The sequence below is a fragment of the Rhinolophus sinicus genome, linkage group LG11 (assembly GCF_036562045.2).
Source record: "Rhinolophus sinicus isolate RSC01 linkage group LG11, ASM3656204v1, whole genome shotgun sequence".
Classification (NCBI taxonomy): domain Eukaryota; kingdom Metazoa; phylum Chordata; class Mammalia; order Chiroptera; family Rhinolophidae; genus Rhinolophus; species Rhinolophus sinicus.
Window position 1 is genome coordinate 56,320,498 of NC_133760.1, and position 27,065 is coordinate 56,347,562.

The 27,065-nt window shown below is 36.7% G+C and overlaps 1 protein-coding gene across 1 annotated transcript in view; it reads right to left on the bottom strand.

The window, feature by feature from the left end:
- Positions 1–21,278, bottom strand: part of CNTNAP2 (contactin associated protein 2) — a 1,478,782-nt gene extending 1,457,504 nt beyond the window's left edge. Inside the window, exon 1 of the mRNA XM_074316028.1 lies at positions 21,146–21,278. Coding sequence (XP_074172129.1) covers positions 21,146–21,242 — 97 coding nt within the window. The 5' untranslated portion in view covers positions 21,243–21,278. The remainder of the gene's footprint in view (positions 1–21,145) is intronic.
- Positions 21,279–27,065: the final 5,787 nt, after the last annotated feature.

The window sequence follows — 27,065 nt, forward strand, 5'->3', positions numbered from 1 at the left end:
TAATCAGTCTTACTTCTATCTAGAATCACCATGAACATAGTAGCTACACATGCAGAGGGACACAAATGGGTTGTGTCTGCCACTCAGATACCAGGTTATTTGTGATTTTCTGAAATGGTTAGAAGCTCCTATCAGTGATCTGAAAAGGTACAATGTTTCTTCCATTTCTACTGTACTTGTATCTGGAAAATGAATGAATACTAAAATTATGTAATATACCTTAATTATGTTCAAATTCTACTTAGGTTCCAGATTCAGATATTTCTAAACAGATTTTTCATTTGCTTGAATCTCGTAGGCACTGGGTGGTGGGGAATTCTTCGTGGGGCCGGCCTGACACGCAGAGTACCAGATGCTCTAGCAGTCTTATCCCTCTCAGTGCCCCTCGTCACCACCTCCTTGGTTATAACCGAGAAAAACACCACAGCAAATTTCTAAGGTGCTCTCTTTGGTTCTCCTTTCTTTGAGACTCTCTTCATCAGAGACAGGAGAAGGACAGCGCCAACTCTCCTCCTTCTTCTCACAGTTATTGCTGACGGAGAGGATCAACTACAGGAGGTGACGTAAATGAAGATCCCTTAACAACAAAACATGACTTGCCCCTGCCAAGGACTGAAATCACAGCTTTTGTTAAATATCCAAGAGAAGCTTCATGGGAGATGCTGTTGGTCCTTCCGAGTTCCCAACCTCAAGTTCAAACACCCAAGGGAATGGATATTTCCATGGATAAGAATGATGAGCATTAACACGTGAGAACTGTATTTCAAATACTCTGTCCTATTAGGTACCTAATTATTTCCCAGGTCTCAATGACATGGTTCTGAAAATTCAGTCACCACCGATAGGAGACATTGCAGGACAAAGAAACATATGACCACAGAGTGATGAGGTAATGTGGTGGGGGTGTTCTTCGTTGTAGATCATTAGAAGACTGAATGAGGACACTGGGGATCTTTACAGACACAAGTTGTAAAAGGAGTCAAAGGGAAGGAATGGAAGGGAGAGGGATGCTTGACTATGTCAAAAGCATATTGGTGCATTGTGTCCAGGAATTTGATGCTGTTGTCACTTTTTCTTTGCCAAATCCCCTTCTTGATATTTTCCACTCATGATGGAGGAAGATCACGTCACTGTCCTGAGTCAGTGAACAGGAAGTAGTCCCCGCCACCGATCCTGGAACTATCCACGAACCCCTCTACTTTATCTATCCTTTGACATCACCGCGGGCTGTCTCGTTCTCTCTGTTCTAGTTTATCTGCTGTCGTGAGCTGTCCACAAGGTAAGTTTTTGAAATGGGTTTTTCTTCAGCAATAGAAAAAGCTAACTCTATTTAGGCATCATCGGAGACAGGGAGGGCAGTCAACCAAATTAAAAAGTGGTAGGGAGACGGGCGTGCAAGTGTTACACTTGACAGAGTGAGACTCCTGCATCTGTGAGATATCCCAACAAGAGTTTGAGGCTAGATCTGAAAGGAATGCTCAATCTCTAAAACCATTTATCAATTACATGTGAATTTTACACAAAGATGATGAGAGTAAAATGGACATTTATTGAATGCCTACCTGGGCCTCTCACTGTACTATGCATTTCAATATATGTTACCTCATTTCTTCTACAGTAAACTCAAGTAGGTATTATTATTCCAATCATTTTATAAATGAGAAAACTGATGCTCATGGACTTAAAAACACTTCTAATTCCACAGACATTTTTAATAGAGTCCTTTCGTTGAATCTGGGACTGTCTAATACAAAATATACTGCATTCATCCAACAGATCAATACTTTTAAAAATAACCGAAAGGCTGGATGGAGGAGTGAAAGTACTGATAAAAATTAATGAAAAACTCAAACAGCACACAGAGAACTTTGAAGAAAATTCATCGTAATCCCAGAAGAAACTCTGAGACATTCAGAGTTTGGTAGCAATGGCAGTTTAATGTATCTTCGAATACAAACAAATCTACCATAATCTTTCTTAATGATTTTAGAAGTCCTTTTTAATTCAAAAGTCAAACCAAAAGAGAATTCTGACCTAAATAGGACGAAAGAGCAAAGCACAGTGGTCTTAAGCCATTGAGTGGTGGAAAAAACAGCTCCACAGACCTGATTGGTCACTGAAATAATAATTAAAATTGCATATTTAATAAATGTTTATAGTCACATCTCTAAGTACCAGGATAATTTTGTATTGCACTTGGGTCAAGAAGGCAGCATGGTATATGTAAGTCATTTACAAATGTGTTTAAATTATTATGTCACTCAGATGAAGAGATTTTTATTTATAAAGAAATTTCAACTACGTGAGCAACAGATTTCCACATAATGTAGGCTAATAAACGTTTACACACACACAGACACACACACACACACACACACACACACACACACACCCCGCTATCTATCTTAGTGAGAGATATTGATAATTAGGCATGTTATAAGGTACATTGTTTATTTGCCAAACTGAAAATGGACTCCAAAATTTGAGTGTTTAAGGTTATATTTCTAACTCACATACTGCAATTTCTCTTAATATGTGCAAACAGTATTATCTGTTTGTTTAATATCTAAGCTCATTTCATGGCCATTCTCATTATTTCATTATTCACAAATTTAATAGCAGCATTAAAAAATCACTTGTATGAATACTACATAGTAGCACATTAAGCACTCGGAAATGACAACAAAACAACCAATCCCAAAGTTAAGTGATTAAAAATTGTTTGAGATAAAAACATGAATGTACCTATTAAATTTGTGTTGGACTACCAACAATTCTGCATTCTTCAGACCTTCCATCCATTTCAAAATTTAATGAACAAAACACATTTTATTTTTCACAGAGTAAAAAAAGTTGGAAAATATCATTTCATACCTATTGCCTTGTAGAATTCCCAGAGGAAAATGCTAAAATTACAATGTGGCATTTGTCATCAATTTATACAGCTAAATTCTTACAGTTTGAGGACTTGGGAATGTTTTTTTCTCTTAGGATGCTTTTCTTACGTTATGCCACACATCAGCCTTCAGCGTTATGATATGCAAAGAGTGTAGTTGGTAAAAACAAAATTTGACAGAAAAAAATTCAACCATAATTTGAAAAAAAACAAAATTCCTCCCTACTAATATTGTTAAATATGGTGCTCGCAAAGAAATAACTAGATAACCTTCAGTAATCTTTAAAATAGTTATTTCTTTAGGTATAATGTGGTCTTTCTCAATTTTTACAATTTACTTTTTAATTTCAATTTTATTTAAAATTACGTTGTAATTAAATGTTACTTTTAAAAAAGTAAACTTGGTCTTATTTTTTAGCAAATTACTATGTTGGAAAGTTTGTTTTGACAATAGTAATCCTTTATAAGGCCCATCATGAGAAATGGCCATTTGTATTTTAAATTACACAGAACATGGTGATAAATACTGTTCATTGTGATGGGGTTCATATAAATTTATCATGAATAGTGACCTTGCTGTTTTGACACAGCAAAGCAGACCAAACCATGTAGGACAACATACACCCAACAGCAGAAATCAAGTTTGGGATATTAAGCGGAGTGTTGGCATAGAGAATAAACACATATCAGGTGGTCAGCAGCTTCCACCTGCTCCCAAGTTTATAGAATTAGCACGTGTAGACATTAGCCACGCCCCTCCGGAGGCCCCACCTGCCGAAGAAGTCAACCGACGCAGAGCAAAGGAACCAACAAACAACCCAACTCTGGATTTCTGTGGAACCATGCACTTCCTTTACACAACCCTAGAAACCCCACCAAACCACACTGATGTCCCCTAAATGGTAAAATGCCCAGACTTAGAGCAAAGGTGCCACTGCACCTCGACTGTCCTACCTTTCCATTGCAACCAGTTCCTGACATTTGAAAACTCTGTAGGATCACTTCAGATATAAAATATACTCACAGTAATGCTCTGTGGTCCCTCGTGAGGTGATTTTAGAGGAAAGACTGACTCTGAATGTCTTTTTTTAAACTGAAAAATCACCTTATTGGCATAAGTGCCATGCAATTTACGGGAGGATAACAAGAGTATTGGCAGCCATCTGTCATGCCCGATGTAGTAATTTCCGGTTGTGTACAATGTAAAAATCACACTCAATTACTATTAAGAAGAGAATAGAGTACTCTGATCAATCTGATTCACCTTTTAAACTGTTTTCTATACATTTACTCATGTAGAGAAATGCTTTTCTACTTATAAGCAGAAATCATATATAGAAATAATAAACAACATTTTGTGTTAGTCAATGAATGTGTTTTAAAAACATGAAATCATATTATACAACTTGGAGATATTTGCATACCAGTAAGCTTAATGTTTTGATTATAATAACAGGATGGAAAGGAGTTATACATACACACTGTATCAAGCATGAGGACAAGGGTATTTGGTAATTGAGATTAGATTGATTTGGGGCAGAATTTCACTAGTTTTTACAGAGAAAGGCAAGCATTGTTTCCTCCCCTGTATTTGTGATATGCTGCAATAATGACTGGCTTTTCTTAGAAAGTGTATTTCGTATATTATCAACTACCCAGCGATACTTTGTTATTATAGCATCAATTTGCATATCTCTAGAAAACTGATGTCCTACAACAAGTTACCTCACTTCTTAGGAATTGATTTCCCTAATCGTTATAATAATACTACTAATAAGTAACATGAATCCAGCACTTGTTATTGGTAAGGCAATTTGTTCAGCATTTTAAATGCATAATATTATTTAAACTTCAGTACCACCTCTGAAACTCTATCCCAAAGCTCCAGTTAGAGACAAAAGCATGACCAAGGTTTGGAAGAGGGTCTATTCTTTTCTAAGACTGGGAAGCCTAGGAGACTAGAATCATAGATTTTTAAAATTGTAATAGACTTTAGAGATAACCTAGTATAATTCCCCAATATTATAAACGCAAACTAAAACTTAAGAGGGGTCATATAAATTGTCGCAGACTACCCAACTACTTAGTAGAAGAAACCCGGTATTTACATCTTTCTGCATGATTTCCCCCAAAACCATATCATAGACTACACTATTCAACCTTCTAGTTATACCCTAATTATTTAATAGTGTGATAAAATGATTATACGTTTTTTTTCTGTTTTCTCTTTAAAGTGTGCTTCTTAATTTCAAAATAACAAGACATTTGTTACAGCACCTTTCACCACAGATTCCAAGTTTAAAATCATGCTACTCATGTGGTCCATGGACCACTCAGAGCATCACCACCATGTGGAAACTGGTTAGAGTTGCCCCATCTTAGGTCCCATCCCAGACCTACTGAATCACAACCAGCCAGGCAGCCCATGAGCTTAGCAACAGGTGAGATCTGCTCTATGAGGATCCTAGGTCTTATACACCAACCTCCTCAAAATCAGCTCATCTTGGGCAGTGTTGACCAGTACTCAATGCCCAACAAACATCCATATATAATTGCTTGTTGGCCTGTGTTTTCACAAAACAGATCAACTACTAAGGAACATACTTTGGCACAGACTGTTACCTGAGTTACAGGTTATAATCTGAGACACAGATACAGACACTGCATGGGTTTGTTATAGATACACAATCAACTGGCATTTGTAGACCATAGTTAATCATAGTTAATCTTATATCAAACTTGATGAAGGCTAAGCCTTGATGTAGGGTCAGGGCTGCAAAGTTAAGCTTGAAAGATATTGAAAGTACAAAAAATGTACAGCAAGCCTATACTGATCTCTATTTGAAGGGGTGTATTATTCAAATTCTGAAATAACCTTATTATAACATTACCGGTATGTTCCTTAAAAACAAACAATTGACGTGGAATCCATTGTAATGAGAATATAGGACATTCTCTAATAATCCTTGGACTTGTTAGCATTTTATAAATGCACACATTTTTAATAAAACTCAGCCACTATCCACTCCAAAGTATGTAGCAATCCAACTAACTGAAATCTTTCTAAGATGAGAAAATTTTGGATGTATAACACATGGTCATACCAAAGGTAAATACTACGAATATGAGGCATATTACCATTAATCTCATTAAAAATAATGACAAACATCCTGTAACTATTAAGTTATAATATCAATGATTTTGTTATGTGACAGTATAATTATATTCACTATTTACTTCCTTTTAAATTAGCTATAAAAAATACACTTTGACATATACGTTATTTAGGAAATTGCCTTTTATAAATGTCTGCTGTTTCAATCACACACACACACACACACACACACACATATTAAGTGATCAGTTATTTATCTGCTTAGCAAAATTCTCTAAGCTAAATATCACTGAATTATTATAGCAATTATTATAGCAAATATTAGTACTGACAGTTCTGATAGGGTCTGGAATCATCTCCCATGTAAATAATATTGTCCAGGAACAAAACAAATTTTTACATAATGAAACAAACATTCCTTTTTGATAGTAAAATTATTTAGGCAATACACATTGACTACAATATAATTATAAAAATTTAGACCAATTTCTGGAAATGACATACATATAACTACATATTAAAACATTTATAAGTTCAATTAACATTTCCGGCCCTCCCTCAACAGTTAAAAATTAGACTTTATTGAAAAATAATATTACTATTGTTCAGTTGTCCTTAAGTCCTTTTGTATTTAAATGTGTTTGTATTAATGTGTTAAGTAATACATCTAATTTTCAAATAGAAAGCAGCATTTAACTTCTATATGCCTAATATTCTTGGGTGTGGTGCTAAAGAATAACAAATTATTTGCTATGAACCAGTCCTGGATATTTTATCTTATCACTAATTTTTATTGTTTGCAGAGATGAGAACTAGTGTTTGTCTTTTCCCTCACTGGTGTAAGCAGGGTTCCTGCTACCTTTCTATCTTACCTTTTGATGAGAGTAGGCAGAAGAAGAGGCGAAAACAAGGAGTAATTAGGAAACTAGGTCAAGGTAAACTGCCAGAGGTACTCAGGAGTAAATTTCCCAGTGGTAGAAATAGAATGGTGATCTTCACTGTCTCTCCATCATTCTTTTTCTGTATATGAAAGTTTAACGCCTGGATACTAAAAACAGTATTCAAAAATTGAGGAGGGGAAGGAAACAAACGTTTTCCAAGTTGGTTAACTATATCCTAAGTCTGTAAGTGTCTATGGGAAGGATTTGGAAACTGTGAAAATAAATATCTAATACATATACTTTGCCTGTTTAAGTCAGGCAGATTGGTTCAAGGGCTCTGCTGATCCCCAAGAAATAGAATGACAAGAATTCACTACGAAGCACTGATAGGACCTTAATATGTCTCCAAAGGCAGTTTTCTAGTGACCACCTTTCTCCATCACTTTTATGATCCTATCATTTCATATTGATACCTTCATTATCTATGTAGCAAAATGTAATTGTTAATTTTGCCTGGACCATGGCAAGGAAATCATGTGGCTTTTATTATAGGTAGGAGCTTATTTTAGAATTTTAATTATAAATGTTTCCATCTTCCTAGAGATTATAAAATCCTTCAGGACAGAGAGCCTGTCTCGAGACATTCTATAATCTCCAGAGTTTACCACCGTGATCTATTTTTTAATATGATTTCAAATGTTTTCATTAATAATGAATAGATGTCTATAAACTATTTCAGCTGAACCTCCAAAATTCCTGGGCATGGATTTTCAGGGACTTAAAATAATATCCACTGTTTGATTTCCCAGCTTTCTAGCTATTCAGATAGTCAAATTCAAAATGAAAATGAAAAAAAAATTGTCAAATTTCTTTTTATACTTTCCATCACATTTCAGAAAACAAGCTTTATGCCATCTGCACATATGGCTGACAAGTTAGAGTAAAAATGTTTATGCTTTTGGATATGTTCCCCATGCCCACAAGCTCTCTAATTTGCAAATGTTGTGGTTTTCCCGAAACATTTGTAAGGTAACTGAATACCTAGTACATTGAAAAATACGCTCTACTAAATAGATTACACTGCTTTAATCATTTCTACCATACTTTTAACAAAGTAGACTTTTCAAATAAATGACTCTTAAGTATTAACATCTCGTGTAGAGTACAGCAATATCACATATAGTGTTCATATATTACAAATCATAAATTCAATTAATATATATTCTATATACATTACTTCCTTCAATTAAGTCTTTCTTCATATATTTGAACTATATTGTTATCTCACTTTTTGAGCATTTACATGTGGCATTATGTGGAAATTAGATAATATACTGGTCTTACATTTGCTAATTGTTCCAAATGTAAGCCTTAGCGTCCCAAATAAATTATAAAATAAATGTCTGAGGCAATTGCAAATGATTCTGCCATATTTGTAGACTCTAGTCTAATATTAATATCATAGAAATTATATAATATTTAATACATTCAAAAATAACCAAAAAAAACCTCTAAGATTAATCGACCATTATGTGCCACTCACTGCACATTGTGTATTTAATCCTTACAGCCTTTGAAGTAGGTACTGTTATTTCATTATTTTAAATATTGGAATACTGGGGCTCAAAACTTGAGATAATTTGTCCAAGGTTGCTCACGCACAGATCAAACAACCAAATCCAGTCTCTCTGATGTGAAAGTCTGTCCTAATAGCCACTAACAAGATACTTTTCCAAAGAATATGTAGATTCTTTTAGAAAAAGATTAATATTTTTACTAAATCAATGTCAATACATTTCAGCCAGTAATCAGTATAAAACGAGTTTTCAGCAATGACTACAGAACATTAGGTTACAATGCTCTTTATTTTAGGAGTTTCTAGAATGGGATACTCATTCATTGTATAGAATTATTTATTCCACACATTTAGGAAGATTAGTTTTGACAATAGAGAAACCCTCACACAGACAATAAAGAGAGCTGTGAACTCTGCCATAGAGAAGACACTTAGTATCCAAAACTCATGGATGGTAAATAAATACATATGCACACACGACATAAAACACTCACACATAGAATTCTAATTTTTGTTCGCTTCTGTGAAGTCTCATTCACCAAATTTGCCAGTTGAGGCTGCATTAAAGTAGATTACAACTACTTTTTAGTTCATGTAACCAATAAAGACACCTACCAAAAAAAAAAAATGAAAGCAAAACAGAAACATACAATTTTCCAAAATATTTTTAAGATGGAATATAATTTAAAATGGCAATTTTTAGGGAAAAAACTGATCCCTACCCTACACCCAAATCTGTGCTGTGTATCCTGTGTGCAGCAATTTATATGCTTTTCATTTTAGATCTCTGACTTGGCGGGTAGTTAAGTTCATCCGTAGAGTGTAAGGTTTTCTTAATACTTATTTTTAACCAAACTGGCAAAACATATTATTCTCTGAATAAAGAAATAGCTCTATATTTCTAATCTGTGAAGATTTACCTTGTATTTGCTGATAAACTACTAAGTAGTGTCACTCACTCTTTGGAAACTTTCTTTGTATTACATGTTTTACAAAAGACTGATTCTAAAGCTACTATGGTAAATACCTCATCAGAGTGAGGTCTAAACTTGGCCAATAGCATCTTCTGCTCAGAATATTGTTCTTTCCTCTTTTCTTGGCTACTTCCTCCTGATCCTTAAATTCCAGCTAAAATATCATAATTTTGAGGATTTCCTTAATCATTACGAAAGGGAGATTTAAGGTAACTCTTCTAAGGTCAAATATGACCAAAAGGACAGTCAAAATAATATTGAAACAAGCATCAAAAAACGATACGTAGGATGTGTAACATAAAGAAGCATGTTATTCAATGGCAATCGTTTTTCTACTAAAATTTTATAAACTGAATGTGTTACTGTATGTGGAAGCTTATCAAGAGCATAATAAATAAAATAATGACCAATTATTTTAGCTCCTGGCCTAGGTCACTAATTTCTTCAAATCATGCTGATCTGGAATGCAGGTTTCTGAGTTGTCCCTCTTTGCCTATTTCTCAGGCCAATGTTACAGCACAATTCCCAGAAGCCAGCACTTCCATCACTAGCATAGTTTGTCTTTCCATTTGTGCATTTGGTATTTGAAAGTTTAATATGTAGAAGCAAGCACAGTGCGAGATGCTCTAAATACTGTAACTATAGACATATAAATCAACAGATAACAGATCCAAAAGCCTTTCACAAAAAGCCCTATTGATGCTAATTTGATAGAACAAACGATATCATTTTTAATTACAAGATTATTAAATTTATTTTTGAACATGGATACAGTATTCTAATTTTACCACCTATAGTCTAAACGTGTGCAGTAACAACACAATTTAAGTTCTATAACCTATATTTTGGGTGGTTATATAATTTTTGGAAAATGAAAATGCCTGCGATCATTGTCTAAAAGAACCATAACATTAAACTGTGTTTTCTTGATATGAAGACCAGTCATATTGCAGTAATATTTTCCTAATATACTTTGGGCAAAGTAATTCAATATGTTGCCTTTCACATTAAGCAATAGGTTAGTAGCCTTGTTACTTTTGAATGATACTGCTTTGAATGATACACTTACTTGGTTCATTTTTGTTCCCTGATTTATACAGACATATCAATTTAAGGCAGTGTTTTTTTATAACATGAGAGCTAGTATGTATAGCTAGTATGTTGTACCTAATATAGTAAAATTATATCAGTTCGAAATACAATGCTTTTAGCTATAAAAATACAACTAAGAAATCTGTACTTGTTGCTATAACCTACCTCTATGCACAACTTATATGTAGAACGCACCCATTTCAATTCAACTGTATTTACTTAACACTACTTATGTACTAGAAATACTATAGGCAATCTGAAAGCTGTAACTAAATCTAAATCACAGTCTTTTTCTCTTAATGCATTTATTGATCTTTGAGATATTAATTAGCTATCTATAAAAACAATGATTAAATGTTAAAATTATATTTAATCAGATTTTATGATATCGGTCTTCAAATTTTTTATGGTGGGTAATATTGGGAAAATATCAAGCTTTATTACCTCAAAAGCCCAACTAGAACTAATGGCCAGAATTTACTAGGATGTGGATTTTGTGTTACCATAAGGGAGAACTTGATAAAAGTAAGAACTACATGAAAATGAAACTGGTGCGCTTTAAAGTTTTTGAGCATCTTGATGCTTTGAATATTTCAGTAGAGAGGTAATTGACTAATTTTATATAATAAATTCAATGCCTAAGTACAGTGCCTAGTGATAAAAGATGCTTGCTGAAGTCTAATTCCTTTGATACGACCACACCACACCTTTATATCTATTAATCTAAGAACAAAACGTAGGCTCTGCCTGCGCAAACTGTGAGCTAAGGGAAAAGGGAATAACTTGTGTTATCAGTTGGAAGAGCCAGGATATAAAATTTGAAACAGGCTTTGCTTTATTGGCAGGCTTTGAAAAAGTAAAGAGCTTACAGGGTAGAGGATACATTAAGGCTGAGACAGAGAATGTACAAAGTTTCAAATGCAGAGACAAAGAGAGTTAATTTAAAATATAAGCAAATAGAATATAGGTGACTCTTTTTTTATTTACCGAAGGCTATTTTGTTGTATTAAAAAACTAAAAGGAACTCACTGACATGCCATACCAACTCTGACAATATCAACTAATATGCTAGATTATAATATACCAGATAGATGATTGATAGATAGATAGATAGATAGATAGATAGATAGATAGATAGATAGATCAAGTGTCTCTACACCGACCTCTATCATTTACAAGACTTTTTTTTGACTCTTTAAACATTCTGGTTAAAGTACCTGCTGGGTACTATAGTTACTTTGTTGACATTTGTCTTTAGTCTGCATGCAGAATATAGGTGCTTCTTTGAAACAACATGTTTTGTAAAGGGCAGCCATGCTTGGCTTTTAAGAACTCTGACCAACCATATGGCTTAAGGGAAGTACAGAAAATGATGCAAAATAGAGCCACATAGGAAAAGGTTTGGAGGAGTTGTAGAACTTTCACAGCATGGTTTCATTATTTACCTTGAAATGATAGGTTAATATTCATGTATCAACTATGACAAAAAAGTATCTGTCTTTTATCCGTTAAAAATATATTACTCACCTTCCCTCTATTGTCAACAATTTATCATTCCAACATCAGATAATTGAAGGTGCCTGGTTATTATTTGTTATTACTCTATTCCTTGTAAATCCCCAATAGCAAAGGAATTGCTTATGATCTTCTTAGCATTTTGCCTGTGATTATACCAACTCACCACAGGGAGGTGAGGGTACCTCGAATCGGCTTCAAAATTCTGAGGCTTGGACCATAAACGAGTTTTCCTTACATCAATATACATAAAATAGGAAAATGCATTCCAGAAGGCAGGAACAGAGGGAAGGAGGCATTAAAAGAAATGCAATTGAAAACAGCATGTTGTATTGGAGAAACTGCAAGGATTTCAGTATGGTTAGGTTACATGGGGTGCAAATGTTGGGGGCGGGGCAGGGGGCGGAAATGACACCAAAGGGACAGGCAAGAACCAGAGACGTGGAGTACGATGACAAGATCTGTGTTTTAGAAAAGCATTTCTGGCATAGATATTGATGATAAACTAGAGGAAAATGATGAGAAACAGGAAGGCAGTCTAGCCGGCTACTAAATTAATGCCTGGAGGGAAACGCTGAAAACCTGAACTAGAGCTGTGGTGATGGGAACAGGGAACAGGGAATAGATACAGGAAATATTTAAGTATTAGAACTGACAGATATGTTTGAGGCAAACATTTTACAACCTCCATGAAAGGAAAAGAAGTTTTTCCCTCAACAAGACTCCCAAGAAAAGCTTGATGGTTTAGACATTACATGAAATGGATACTCAAAACAATGGTAACAGATTACACAGCACCATCTTTTAACCTTAGGGATGGCAATAATATTACAGTTTTGGATACATACTGAAAAATTTCCAGAGAGCCAGTTTAAAACAGCGTTTGGTTGGATCTGACAAAGCGTTTTAATATTTTTGCATTAAATATTTCACATAGCTTTAAATAAATGTTCTCACCATATCACTGTTAAATGTATGCTAACAGTACCCAAAAGATAGAATTACACTGCAAAATCACTTTATTATGAAGAGGAAGAACATAAATGACATCGTATGTATTATTATTTAGTGTTACCATCATTGAAATAAGCTGTATTTCTGTGTTTATGTCAAATATATATTTTTCCTGTTTACAAACGTAATTTTTAAGTCATCAGAATACAGAGCAATTTGATTAAGGAATAAAGAAACAAAAAAAGAAACATTATAACAGATTTTCTTCCCTATAACTCTACACCACAATTAATTAATTCTCAAAATGTTGCCTAGCTGCAAGCTGAAATTCGGTATTAGAGAACTGGAAATTCAATGACATACTATTTCACACTCAGCCAGGGGTGTCATGGTTAGGAACACAGGCAGTAAAGATAGATTATACCGGTGGCCTGGGCGAAAGCTATTAGGTTGGTGCAAAAGTAATTGCGTGTTTTTGCCATTATTTTTAACCTTTTAAACCACGATTACTTTTGCACCAACCTAATATTGAACTTCTCTGTCTGCTGAGTTTTCCAATCTGCAAATGGGAGCATTATTGTAAGTACTAAATGAGTTAATACAGCTAAAGAGTAGTGTCTGACCTGAAGTCAACAATTATTGTCTATCCATATCAATTGGCCAAAGTTTTTGAAAGTACAGTAATGTCTATTGCTGGGTAGAGTTCTGGAAAGGGGCATTCATTGGTGGCTGCTGAAAATGTAAGTCATTGCAAATGTGTGGAACTCTGGAAACATTTATTAAAGAAAATGCACACATACTCTTTTCACATGAGAACATCTAATATTAATCAAGTGATTTAAACAATAGTGGGTGTATTTGAACACAAACCACAGTTAGCTGAAAATATTCTGGTGATGGTATTATGTGTGATGTGAGTAAAAATAAAGTTTTATTTGATAGGTCAAATTTGATGAGATTATACATGGTTGCCCGGTATATTGTGTCACCAAGTTTTTGATTCTGTGGCCATATTCAGATGCTTTTAGGAAAAAATGCCATGATAGATTATCAACATTTGCCTTTATAGAGGCATCAAACATACGTGTTTGTGGCTATGGGAGAAAAATAAACAAACAAACAAAATTGATCACGTTTTCAGACTGGTTGACATTAAATACATTAACTAATAGCATATTCATGTAACCATCTAAACATTAATACTCATATGATTTTCCAGACATAGTATGTTTGGATGAACCAAAATGTTTCAAATAGGCTATATAAATGTATCAATTTTGAGTTAAAATTTACTTGCAATTAAGTAATTTAACCCAGCATAGGCCATTGTTAATGTGTAATTAGTAAATTTTAAACAAATGATACCCCTAAAATATGCTACAATTTTGTCATGTAACACAGTTTAGGGTGAAATTTTTTTCATGCAGTTCTTCTGTTCATATATTTTGCCCAATATCTGAAAAACATATGTTAAATATATGAAGGTAAATATTTACTTACAAGTTTGCTTGATTATTTAATTTCCATTAAGAGGTGACTGCCTAGCAAAATGAGTTATAGAGTGATATGATTTAATGGACATGCTTTATGTTAGTTCAAAATAATCACTTGAGTCTATATGATTTACAAGTGACAAGCGCCTTTTATTTTAAAAGAATATTCTTAGAGGTAAATGTATTCTTTTCCTTAGGCAAATCATGGTATTTCATCACATGATAAGCCGTTTCATTAATTCAGAGGGTATGCATTTACTCTCTCCCATGTTTTCCTTGAAATAATACTATAATCAAATGACCTGGATGACATCACAATACTAGTAGAAAACTAGGAGTCACGGCAAAGCTTTTCTTTTTACATACTTTTTTCAACATGACACCTAATGCACAGAAGTGAGCAAAACCTTGCTGAATTTGATTAAACTTTACATAACTTGATGCGCTGTAGCTGCACCACACATCACAGAGTCCGTGAACCTGAGAGTGGGAAGGTCACACTCCACGGCCAGTCACATCCCCAGACTGCTAAAACACCATCCCAGTGCAAACAAAGCAGGCGTGATGTATTAGGAAAGGAAACAACCTTACCTATGTCTGAGGATATTTTTTTTCCTGGTAAAAGTACTCTCAGGAACTAACATTACCTCCTCCCTAAACATGAAAACGTTCAAGAATATATCACTATGCATGTGTGTGAGGGTATTTCAAACAAACTTAAATCATAAGGAAAATGTGGAATATAGGCCCCGGGAGCTCTTCTGGGTTTCTTTACCACTTTTCCAGTATACCAATAATATATCTGCGGCAAGCAAACTCAGTCAACTAATACATCTTTATTTCCAGATTTCCTACTATCAGGGGAGGTTTTAAAGTCTGGAGTGCTATAAAAAGAAATAGTTACTTCAAGCTGTTATTATGAATAGTCTACCCCCAAAACGAACTAAATAAGAGTTTAATGAGCTCTTTTTCGAAATTTACAATTGAGGAAACTATCAAAGTTGTTTTCAAAGTGCAAATACTATTTTTTTTTCAGAATAATGGACTCAAAATACCTAAATCTTCATGATTGTGCAGAAGGAACAAGAACATGAAGTAACAACCGTGTTTCCCTGAAAATAAGACCGGGTCTTATATTAAGACCCATTAATATAAGACACACGTTACGCAAAAGACGCATTAGGGCTTATGTTCAGGGGATGTCATCCTGAAAAGTCATGGTAGGGCTGATTTTCTGGTTAGGCCTTATTTTCGGGGAAACACAGTATCAGCTCAAGGTGTGGCAAAGCACCTGATTCCTAAATGGATAAGATGGAATTAAACATGCAGCCACTACAGTCCGTAACCAAGATGTATTTACAATAGCAACGTTATTGACCACAGAGAAAGAAATGACATTCTAAGTGTTTCTCTAAAATAAATGTCACTGAGAGGATGACCATGCAGAAATATGAATGAATAGGAGGGTTTACAGGTCATCATCAGAATATGCCCAAGTCTCCGACTCAAATTAAGTTTTACTTTGTGGCTTTCTTAAACATGCAAAAATCTCCCCATGCTCATTTAGTTCAGTACTAAATCAGCTTATGTTGGCAATTTTAATATGTCTGGGTTTGATAGGGAAAAATAACTATCATCTCTTCTCGGCCTGATTCTAGATTAGCAAAGAAGTCACAGATGGAGACTAAATATCACCCCTTCCATAATAATTACTGCTACAGAGGAACATGGTTTAAATATATGGCAACAACTGGGTGCATTAACCTTAATTCTGAAATTAAACAGACTTCCTAGCCATAGCGAGGACCAACCAGAAGGCTTCCCATTGGATCACAGAAATGCTTGCAGAGGCATAGCCTACCCTTACATGGTTTTCAGCAGATTCTGTACCTTCCGCAGGGAGCCTGGAAGGAAGAAGGTGGAGCTCAGTAAGCCAGCCCCTTATCCCAAAGTAACCTAACGTGCACGTCACTCTACCTAACCTGGGAAGGAAGGAGTGAACTGTGGAAACAGAAGCTAAGAGTGTTGCAAATGGAGTTTCCTCCTCATAAAAGAAAACAGGATGAAGAAAAAGGTAGGACCTCCATATCCCAATATCTTTCATTGGTTAAAATTATACCATATAGATTCTATAGACCCCAGGAGATGGAAAGAGCCACGGGTTGAAATGATCACTGTTGATGTTTTTTCTTTAAGTTTCTCAGTTGAAAAGTAAAAGGCTGAATAAAGATCATTTCATCACTATTCTTATGTATTAAAATGGCAAAATTAAACACATAATTTATTCTAAAGGCCAAATATTAGGTGACTCTAGAAATATACTTTGTGCTTCTAAAAGCTACCAATCTTCAAATATGTAAATTTAAAAAAAAGAAAAAAGAAATGTATTTCTCTAGAAACACTGGTAACATTCAATACTTATATAGCGATCAGTGTGGCATTCACTTTATTTCCATAATATTGTAGTGCTGATGTTTAAGTTGTCATGTACTCGGCTGCGAACTTTGTAAGTCACAATAAATGATAAAATCGAGCAGTTGTCAAATCAATTCGATATGGGACATTTTTGAAATTACGTATTTTATTTATTCATCCCATTAACATCAGTCACCATACAGACAATATGAAGAAGTCGGTTCCCCATATGTTCAGTATTTTTAAGAAAATCACACACTAGATTTGAATTAGGAAATTCTGAGCCTAGACGTTCTCCTTACTCTGTACAGCATTTACAGCAAATATATAATATCTACTTTAAAAGAGCGAAGACAGAATGGGGAAGTACGTACATCAAATTCCCTTTATGTTTCAATCATAAAAAGGATACATCAGACAAGACGACTTACTAGTTCATTCTTAAAGACTTAAGTTTTTCTCGGGAAGAATTTACTAATTAAAACGAGTGATTTAACATCTCAGATAAGTTATAGCACTTCAAACACCCTGATAATTAAAATAGAAAAAAAAATAAATCAATAATGTGATGTCAAAAATATGACGTGCACCAAACAACGTTGACGTTACTTACCATCTAAAAATGATATGCTGCACATTTATAATAATTAAAAGGTTAATAAAAGCCTATATTAAATTTGTGGAATTTTTTTTACCCGATTTTGGCATATATTGATGTTAAAAGTAAAACTTGGACAAAGATTCCTGTTTCCTGAATATCAGTGTGAATAATGAAATCAGGATAATATATTTCTCTCTAATGAGTAAATAATAATTTTCTTATTAGTGTAGGTAAATAATGTACTTCTTCTCACCAACCAATGAATTTTGCCGGCGTAATGCACTTCTTTATTGGAATTCATCTTATTAAGACAAACTACTACATCCAAGCTTGATGTGAAACAACAGGATTTGCTTTTATATTTATTATATATTTTATACTTAATTCAATTACCTGAAAGATACAATTTTTAGGGTAGAGAGAGAAAAATAGACCAATATACTATTGTATTGACATTGTTGTGTTACTTGAAATAATTGCTCGTATAAAGACCTATCTATACACTTGTAGGCAAGTTAGACTCCTCGAAAGACATCTTAGAAAATATATAAATACATACAAATTTACATACAATGAATTTATAATATAATCCTATAGTAAATAATGGTATGTATCTATATATCATATACTACACATTTAAAGGATTTTATCAAATATGTGTGTATAGTATTTATATACATACATGTTTGTATATGGTTGTATGTGTAAAACATATTTGTTAGAAACTATTTGATCAATTGAAAACACATTTCTCAAATGTAATAGTCAGTGAAATTATAGTCCAAAAGCTATACAAAAAAATGTGAAGTGACCTTTATCAGAAAGCACTATTTAAGCCAAAATTTAGTACATTTTGAGAATAAATTAAATTCATCAAATGCTCGCTCAAACTTCTCATCATTTAGAACTGCACTATCATGGTCTTTCAAATACATTAAATAAATGCAACTCCCTAAGAGAAAATACCCTACTTAAAGTTTACATGTGTCCTGTACGTATACAGTTACAAGAAGGGCGGTTATATGATTCCATCAGCTCAGCAGCAGCTCATTTTCACTAACTGTCAGGAAATTAGATTCTATTTCTAATTAATCTTAGAAATGAGCTTCTTAAAAATTATTTTACGCTAGTTGTAAAAAAAATCGTATTAACAGTAAAACTATTTTTACATACATTTCAATAACAGAGAATAAGTAAGTCAGAAGCAACTACCCATTTGAAATGGTATTGAAATGAAAAAATATTAACTATGTCTTCTAAAAATGTCCATCATATTGAAAAGTTATTTGGGGACAGAAAGTTTTAGCATAGTCATCATATTTTAAAATGTGTACCAAATAAAAATGTTACTTTTAGAGTTTCATGCTACTTTTTGTCTTGTGATGACCTCTCCTGGTTGAGTTGCTCATTATTTTAGATTCTTGTAGTTACCACTTTTCCCCTTCTAAATGTTTTTAGTATTAAGAATATAACTATAATTCTTCTTCAGAGCTGTATTTAACATAAATAAAAGTCTTCATTAAGTTTAAAAATATAAATGTAAAGCACTGAATACATGCAAGCTCATTCCAATCAGTAAAGTCTGTACCATTGTTATTATTTACTTTATTTTGGGATGCGGGGAAACTGGGTTTTGGTAACACAATTTAAATTCACATGAAATAAAAAGTCATTATAACTTTTAAACAATAAAGAATAAGAGCTAGATAAATAAACCTTAATAATCAAACATAACTATTAACTTGACTATTTTAAAAGGAAAGGTCTCTGCGCTTCCCTATCGCCAATTTCTAAGTTGGAAAAACTAAGAATATATTTCTGAAATAACAACTTTTCCACTCTTAAAATATATTAACCCAATGGCGGCATGCGTGCCATTCTTGACATGAGACAAATGTTTCAGATTCATCCATTATAATTAAAGTATACAGAATGATGAAATACAGAACCCAGGAAGAACCTTGGAGATGAGAGCCTTCAATCAGTGAATATAATAAACTAAAATTATAATGAGTTTACTTTCTGAGAAAAGTGGCAGTTAGTTCTACATCACCAGACCTTGAAATAGAAACTAAAATTTCATTAAAATAGTGTCCTCAGGATGTAGTTAACACACTTATGTAAAGATTAATACCAAGCATATCTTGACAATTTCTGCTTACATCTCTAAAACTGACATAAAATAACATATCACATTTTGGGGGGATTTAATCTGTTTTGTGAGATAAAAAAAACAAAAAAACAACTATAAAATGTGTTTCAGGTTCATTACAAACGTCGATTGCCTTTAGTGGCTTCCCTGTCTTGAAGTGCAAGAAAAGAGAAGCAAATACTGTATTTGGGAAAATATCTCAAAATTAATACTGGTTCATCATATGACATTATTATGCAGTAGATTCTATTAGCACAACTTATAAAGTCCTTTCTCAATACTTACCCTTATTAATATTTACACACTGGATTAAGAACATTAATATTAACATACAGGCAAGGGTGCTTTCATACACCCCAGGGTCTTATAAACAGAGATGGAACTACTTCACATAGGATGAATTCTGGAAAACACTAAACTTTTTTTTTTCCTAAATGAAAAATACTTATTTTCAAACTAAAATCGCCATGATTATTCCTTAACAACTTATTCATTCTCAGAAACAAGTATGTGCTTATGAACATTATCCTAAGATTCCTACAGGAACCTCTGTAGAGTTTAACTCCTTCTGAAGCAAAGAGCAGCTATGCATTTTTCTCTCTGGATGCGCACACAATATGCACTTCCAAAATCAATGCAGAAGATGAGCTGGAATCTTCCATGTCTTTCTAGCCCTTCTAACCTCATGAAAACATGAGCAATCTTAAAAACAAACAAACAAAAACAAACAAACAAAACCTGGCTAAAACACACGGAGATAAACATAATGCAACAGCCTCATTTTCCTGAGACCGCTTAAGAAATCTGTTATTACATTACTGGTTTGCACTGACTGTCACAAGTTCTAGGCTGCATTACATCAAACTGCCTAAGCATCAAAGCGATTTCAGTTACAATATTGGATTCACTGTCTCCATTTTAATAAGCAAGTACTAAGCAGTCATTAACTTGTTGGAGGTGGGGGTGGGGGTTAAAGACCAGTCCCTAGGTGCCCAAACTGCTCAAAATATGCCCCTCTTCTAACCCGTGCTCATTTAAGTTGATACCACAAATTAAAAACAAGAAACTTATTTTTGCTATAGTCTTCACTTTTCAGTCACTGACCTACCTAAGCAAAATGCCATGAACTCCCTCTACAGACACACACGGAAGTGGAAGAATAACTCCTAAGAAGCCGTCATCTACACCCATCACTCTAACCAAGCGGTTGCCACCCTATCTCCACGACCAGGAACAACTTTGCAAAAACATCACCAGCATCCAAACATCCAAGCCCTCTCCTCCCCCTGCCACCCTCCAACCGGGAGCGCGGGGTTCGGAGTTTGCCTGCTGCAGTGGCTGCAGGTGCAAGACAGCGGGGACACAACACAAATCAGGGGGCGAGCAGGGTGAGTGCAGCTCGCAGTGGGGACCCCGGGGCGGAACATCCCTGCGGCGCGGACCCCGCTCCAGCGCAGTGAGCCTGCGGGCGGGCTACTTACGGGACGCGGAGGGGGCCGTCCAGCCTCTGCAGAGGACGCTGCTGATGAGCCAGAGCCACAGTGCTGCCCCGCAGCCGGCTCGCCGCGCCGCCGGCATCCTTCGCCTCCCCGCTCGCGGTACTCCAAAAGCTCGCTGCGGAGGGTGGCCGTGCGCCTCTCCGGGGGGTGCTCCCAGGGAGGCGGGCTGTCCTCAGACCTCCGAGAACGCCCGGCTCCTCCCTCCGCCGCCTGTGGTCCCCTCAGCCCCTCCAGGCTCCAGTTCTGCCGGGCTGGGAGCAGCAGGGGAGTCGCAGCGTCCTCCTGCCTGGCTGCCTGCCTGGCTGCCTGGCAGCGCGCGGGGCTGGCCTCTTGCTAGGCGAGCCCGGGAAATGCCAGGGGGGAGAAATTCAGATCAAGAAGGAAAAGGGGGGTGGGGGCGAGGGGGGGACACTTACCCCGCCCTCTCCCTCTAAGGAAAAGAAAAAAAAAAAGAAAGAAAGAAAAAATGAGCAAAGGACGTGGAGGCAAATCCGAGGAGCGGAGGATGCTGTGGGAAAGGGCTGCGCGCCGGGGACGCGGCGCTGCTCCGGGGCGCTGCGGGCGGGCGGGCGGGCGGGCGGGCGGGCGAGCGCGCCCCTGGCCGGCGGGCAGCGGGACTCCGAGGGCTTCCGGCAGCCTGGCCGCTCACAGGCAGAGACGCGGCTGGGAGGGCACGCAGCCCGCCGGCGGCGCGGCGCACGCACGGCCCCCGCGCGGCACGGTGCGGGGCAGCAGCATCTCCCAGCGGAGCAGCGCGAGCGGCGGCCGCGGCTGGCGGAGCGCAGGAGACGCCGCCGCCGCCGCCACCAGCAGCAGCGCCTGCGAAGCCCGGCGGCGGGCGAGGCGCGGGGCGCTCCCTCCTCTCCCCTTCTCCAGTCCCCACCCTGGCTCCCCCTCCTCCGCGCCTGACCGTACCCCCTGGCTGTCCGAGCCCTGCTGCCCGGCCCTCCCCGCGGTGACCGGAGAAGCAACCGACGGGCCCGGCGCCCTCCGCGGAGGCGGGGGCCGAGGTAGGGGGCGCGCACCGCTCCCCAGGCGGGAGGCGGTGCTGAAGTTGGGAATTGGCAGTGCAGGCGTGGAACCCTGCTCCCACCCTGGCTGCCCCCCACCCAGCGGCGGGAAACAGAACGCCCTCGCTCGGATGCCTTCCCTTTTCCTTCTCTCCTCCCCTTCAGATGGAGATGGTACAGGCTCCCGGAGCTCCGGCCCCCCGGGAACCACAATCAGGCGTCCGACAGACAGGTCTTCCGAGTGGTCCTAACACCAAGTGACGGAGCCCAGCCTCCGGACTGGAGCAGTGGGGACTGCAGACGCCGCTAATGCAGATATTCTCAATATGCAATTAATTCTTAGTCGCACAAATAAAGGCACACGCTGCTGCCAGGAAAACTCCATTCAGGTAAACACGCACACAAACGGACACACACACAAAAACTGAAATAAATAAGCGGGCACACGGATAACTACTTCAGGGGCGCTGATGCATTGCAAGCACCAAGGATTACATAGAGAGACCCAGATTTTCTATTCCCATTTAGGTAATTTCAGTAATAAATCTCAAGCTCTTCTCCTCAGCTCACACCTCTCCACACTCCATCCTCCATACATTTTGCCTCCATCCAGGCTACGTGAAGTACTTGCTATCTCTCTGCAGAACCAACCCTTTGCCTGACTTAATGACACAGTTCAGAATTATTGACCATCTCACTAACGATGTTTAGGGAGAGCAAAGTAGGAGTGACCATGTCTTTCTATATTCCGCGATGAATAAGCATTTGCCTTTCAAGATAAATAAAAATTTTATGGATCCTTGCCTGCTCCTGGATTAGACTGTTACTTTAATGTTATGGTTAGGTCTCGGAAAGGTCCACTGTAAACAGGACAGTGTGTTCACTGCATAATTAGTGTGGTGGTGATGGGCCTGATTCAGCATTCTTTATTAGAGCTTCATTTCTTATCGATTTAGAGGGCTGTTTTGTCCTAGGAAGAGCTGCAGATTGGGTACAGTCTGGAAAACGAAGAAACACGCAGATGACTAACAGGAAACACTGGCTCCTGATGCTGTAAAACTCGCCTCCTATAAAACAGTACAGTAAACGCATTCTTGTCGATGATCAAATGCCCCCTTTTTATTGGAATTCCCACAGATGGTCAAAAGTCAGTGAACACTATCAACAAAAGCACGCTGGGGAAAAAGGACGGGCAAGTTGCATTATTTTGGATGTGGAGTAACATAAAATAAGAAGCGATAGACATTCCCTGTTTCCCACAACTCACAACCTCTTTTCTCCTTCAATAGACATTATTGGATTATTGTAATTTTTTTTATGTGAACATGACCTCATAATTGGGAATGAGTTATGGCGTCAGTATCAGTATAGTTGTCATTCATTTGATTATCCAATATTTGTTGCGTATTTACTGTTACTGAGCTGGACAATGTTCTAGATCCTCAGATTATCCCTCTGAGCAAGACAGAGTTGGGGAACAAATGGTTGAACTAAGAGATAAACATAAGGCAGTATCTCTTTTACAGTAACATCTATTCAACTTAATGTTGACTATGTACTTATTCTAGTCCCCTCGTATACTCTTTAAAAATGCATATTATCAAAATAGAAAAATATTGTCATAAGCATCATCATTACCATTCCAGAGACCTGTGACTGATGTGCCACAATGGCAAATTATCTCAAAAGTCCGCCCCACACTTTGGAACTTAAGTGGCAAAAGGAGTAAAAATAGTTTGGTTTTAATAACACGTGGAGGTGACTACTGAAGGCAGCCCTGGATAAATTCAATAAATAGAAACACTTTGGTTTATCTCTAGGTGAGGTCCTTGGGATGGAATTTCCTCCTAAAAACAAGTTGTTCAACTGTGCCCAGAAATAAGTCAATTCCCTTGGAAAAAAATGAGTCTAACTGGAATAGAAACACTTGCCAGTCTGATTGCACACTCCAAGAAGAATGTAGTGCCTGTTTCTCTGAAGGTAAAGGCTATGTCTGAGATGTCTTTTCTCTAGTGAGACAGGACAGGATGAGGTCGAGTTTTATAGTGACGTTTCTTGTGTGCAGAAAACCCACCTGGAGTCTGGGCCTGTGGCAATGCTACTTGGCCCTGGGCACAGTGAGATACTTCACATCATAATCAAATATTAATTGTGAGAAAGCCTGATTGAGGAAGATGGCATGAGCTATAAGTAATGTCCAAAGCCCCTGTGTGTTTTAAAGGTTTCAGAGAAATGCATGACAACTAGTGTTATTTGGACTAACCTCTCTGGAGATATTTGTTTAGAAACAATTCATATTTACATCATGTAATATGAATGGGAAAGGGTATAGATTGAAAAACATGGTCTTAATGCATGTATGAGACATCTCTGACATTAATAATTGAGTTTAGGAAACTGGGAGGGAGATGGCTAAACCAATTTAGAATGCAGAACCTGATCTTACTCTTTATTGCATCCTTCACTTTCTGGACACCGGGTTTCTTTTGATTGTAGTCTAACGTGCATATAGATGAATCACATAACTCAGAATAATTGTTGTTTCAGAATTGCAATTAAAAACCATTTTCTATGGCATTTTACAGGTTTGGCTCTGACAAATCTAACCTATAATTTATGTAGTGTTTACTTTAAAAAAAAATCTTCCATTATTTGACTGTCTCACAGATGAAAGGAAATGTAATTTCAAGTTGAATGGCACCAGGTAGCATCCAAAATCCAATCCAAGCATTAGATCGAATTAGTAGTCAGGTTAGACCAGGGAACATAATATAGCAAACAAGTCATATTGCTCGGGGGGATCTGTGCATTTTAAGTACAACACAAACAAGCAAAAGGACAGAGACACTCATTGTTCTCACTGTAGGCGTTGACATTACTGATTTGAAAATCAGACTGCTTAGAATACTCGTTTTACTTGATCTAGGAAGCTGGGTTGAATTAAATCTCTCTACAATGTATTTATTTTGTGTCCTCAATTTTCAGTGATAAAGGTATTGAGTGGAAAGGCTTGGAGGTGATAATTATTCCCTAAGCATTTTAAGCTAGTTTGCATAGTTACTGCCAAAACATTTACAGCTAGATTCCATGGATCACAGTATTCCTACTTTCCTGGAAGGATGCAATGCCTCATCTGGTGATAGGAAATGGTAAGACCTCATTTACGTATGCAGAGTTGAAGCAAATTATGGAAAATATAGATGTCTTTTATATCACCTACATAAAACCAAGAATAAATTCTATTTCAGTTTGAGTCATGTGATGATTGTAAAATGAATTTGAGAGATGGCTTTAACTACATGCTTCAGTATAAATATGGTTAATTACTCTTTTTTAAAATGTTTTTTCTTCCCTTTGAATATATAAATATTAAAGTTCTCCTATTATAGCAATTCAACCAACATCCAAATATCTGTGGTATTAAAATTTAATGATGCTCAAGGTAGTTTATGTTATAATATAATAATTAATGAGCTCTTGCTCTGTTAAACTTTCTGCTTGATTAGCATTTAGCCAGGAATGGGGAGGAGAGCAGGGAGATGGTTTTCCCACTTATATCCTGTTTAACACTCTTTCTAATATATATTAGCTCATATACCTGCTTTAGTATGTTGAGTAGAGTATAGGATTGGAGTTTTTCTGATTTCAGAGTTAGTGTGATATTCTTTTAACTTCCCTTTTTTTTCAGATCTTCTCTTCATCTCCTGAAATCCCTAAGGGCCTGTGCAGCCAGTTGAGACTGAAGTTGCTTGCTACCTGGAGCTGGAAGGTAACTCTGCGCTTCCTTAAAAGACCTGACAGGAATGAGGTTGTGTCTTGGGAGCAAAATGCACAGAGGTGGATGATTTGGGGGACAGGGTGATCTTTTAATTTGGTTCATCATTCTTCTTTGTATCTTTTTTAAACAATATTTTTTTTTAATCAAAGTGATCCAATTCCAGTGGCCAAGAAGTAGTACTAGATGGTAGTGAACAATTATTTGACTATTTAATGTTGTGTCTGCTTATATCCCTTTGGGCCCATGGTTGTAGCTATTTGCGGGAGACTGAGATTCTATCTCCTTCACACGTAATATCAAGTCATATCATATACGAGTATATGCTAGCTTTAACATTTTCATTGTATGCCATTTTCCTAAGTGCCCAGAAGACGATGCTGGTTTATTGTGAGTTCCAGTCACTGACATGAGGCTAATAATTGGTTGTTACTATAAAGGTTACGTACTGACCTGCTGACATTTTCATTCCTCAAAAGTCTATCCATCCTCTGTCCCTCATCTTGAAATCCCCCGTGTTGAATAAAAATCATTTACGGACTTCCATATTGGGAGTCACTGAGGTAATTTAAATCATGAATGTGTGTGGGGAAGAGAGGGACAAAATGCATATGTATCAAACTCTTATAGAGCTATGCATATTATTCTCATTTTAGATACAATCTTTATAAATACATTTAATAAGTAGCAAGTAATTTTGCATACCAACACTCAAGTACTCTCCAATGTAGCACGCTTTTCAGTTACGTAATTTGAGAGTAAAAACCACTATCATCAACGTTGAACACATTTGAAATGTGACAGTAATCATTTGTACAATTTATAACATCAGGAGTTAGTAAGAAGAGCTATAACCACATAGCTTTTTAAGTTCCTGTGATGTGAAAGTGTTATTCACATTCACAGTGGGGTGAGGAACCAGAAGGCTGGGCTCACACTAGGCTTTCTTCTCTTCTGCCCGAGTCCATTACTTAAATCCCACCAGCTACGGAAAGCAATGTATTGGGCTGGGAATGGCAGAAACTTCTATTTAGTAGACACTCAGTAAAGCATTCTTGATTGATTAAAATGTAGCTCTTGTTCCAACTCATTAGCGTTACTAGTTAACACATGTAAT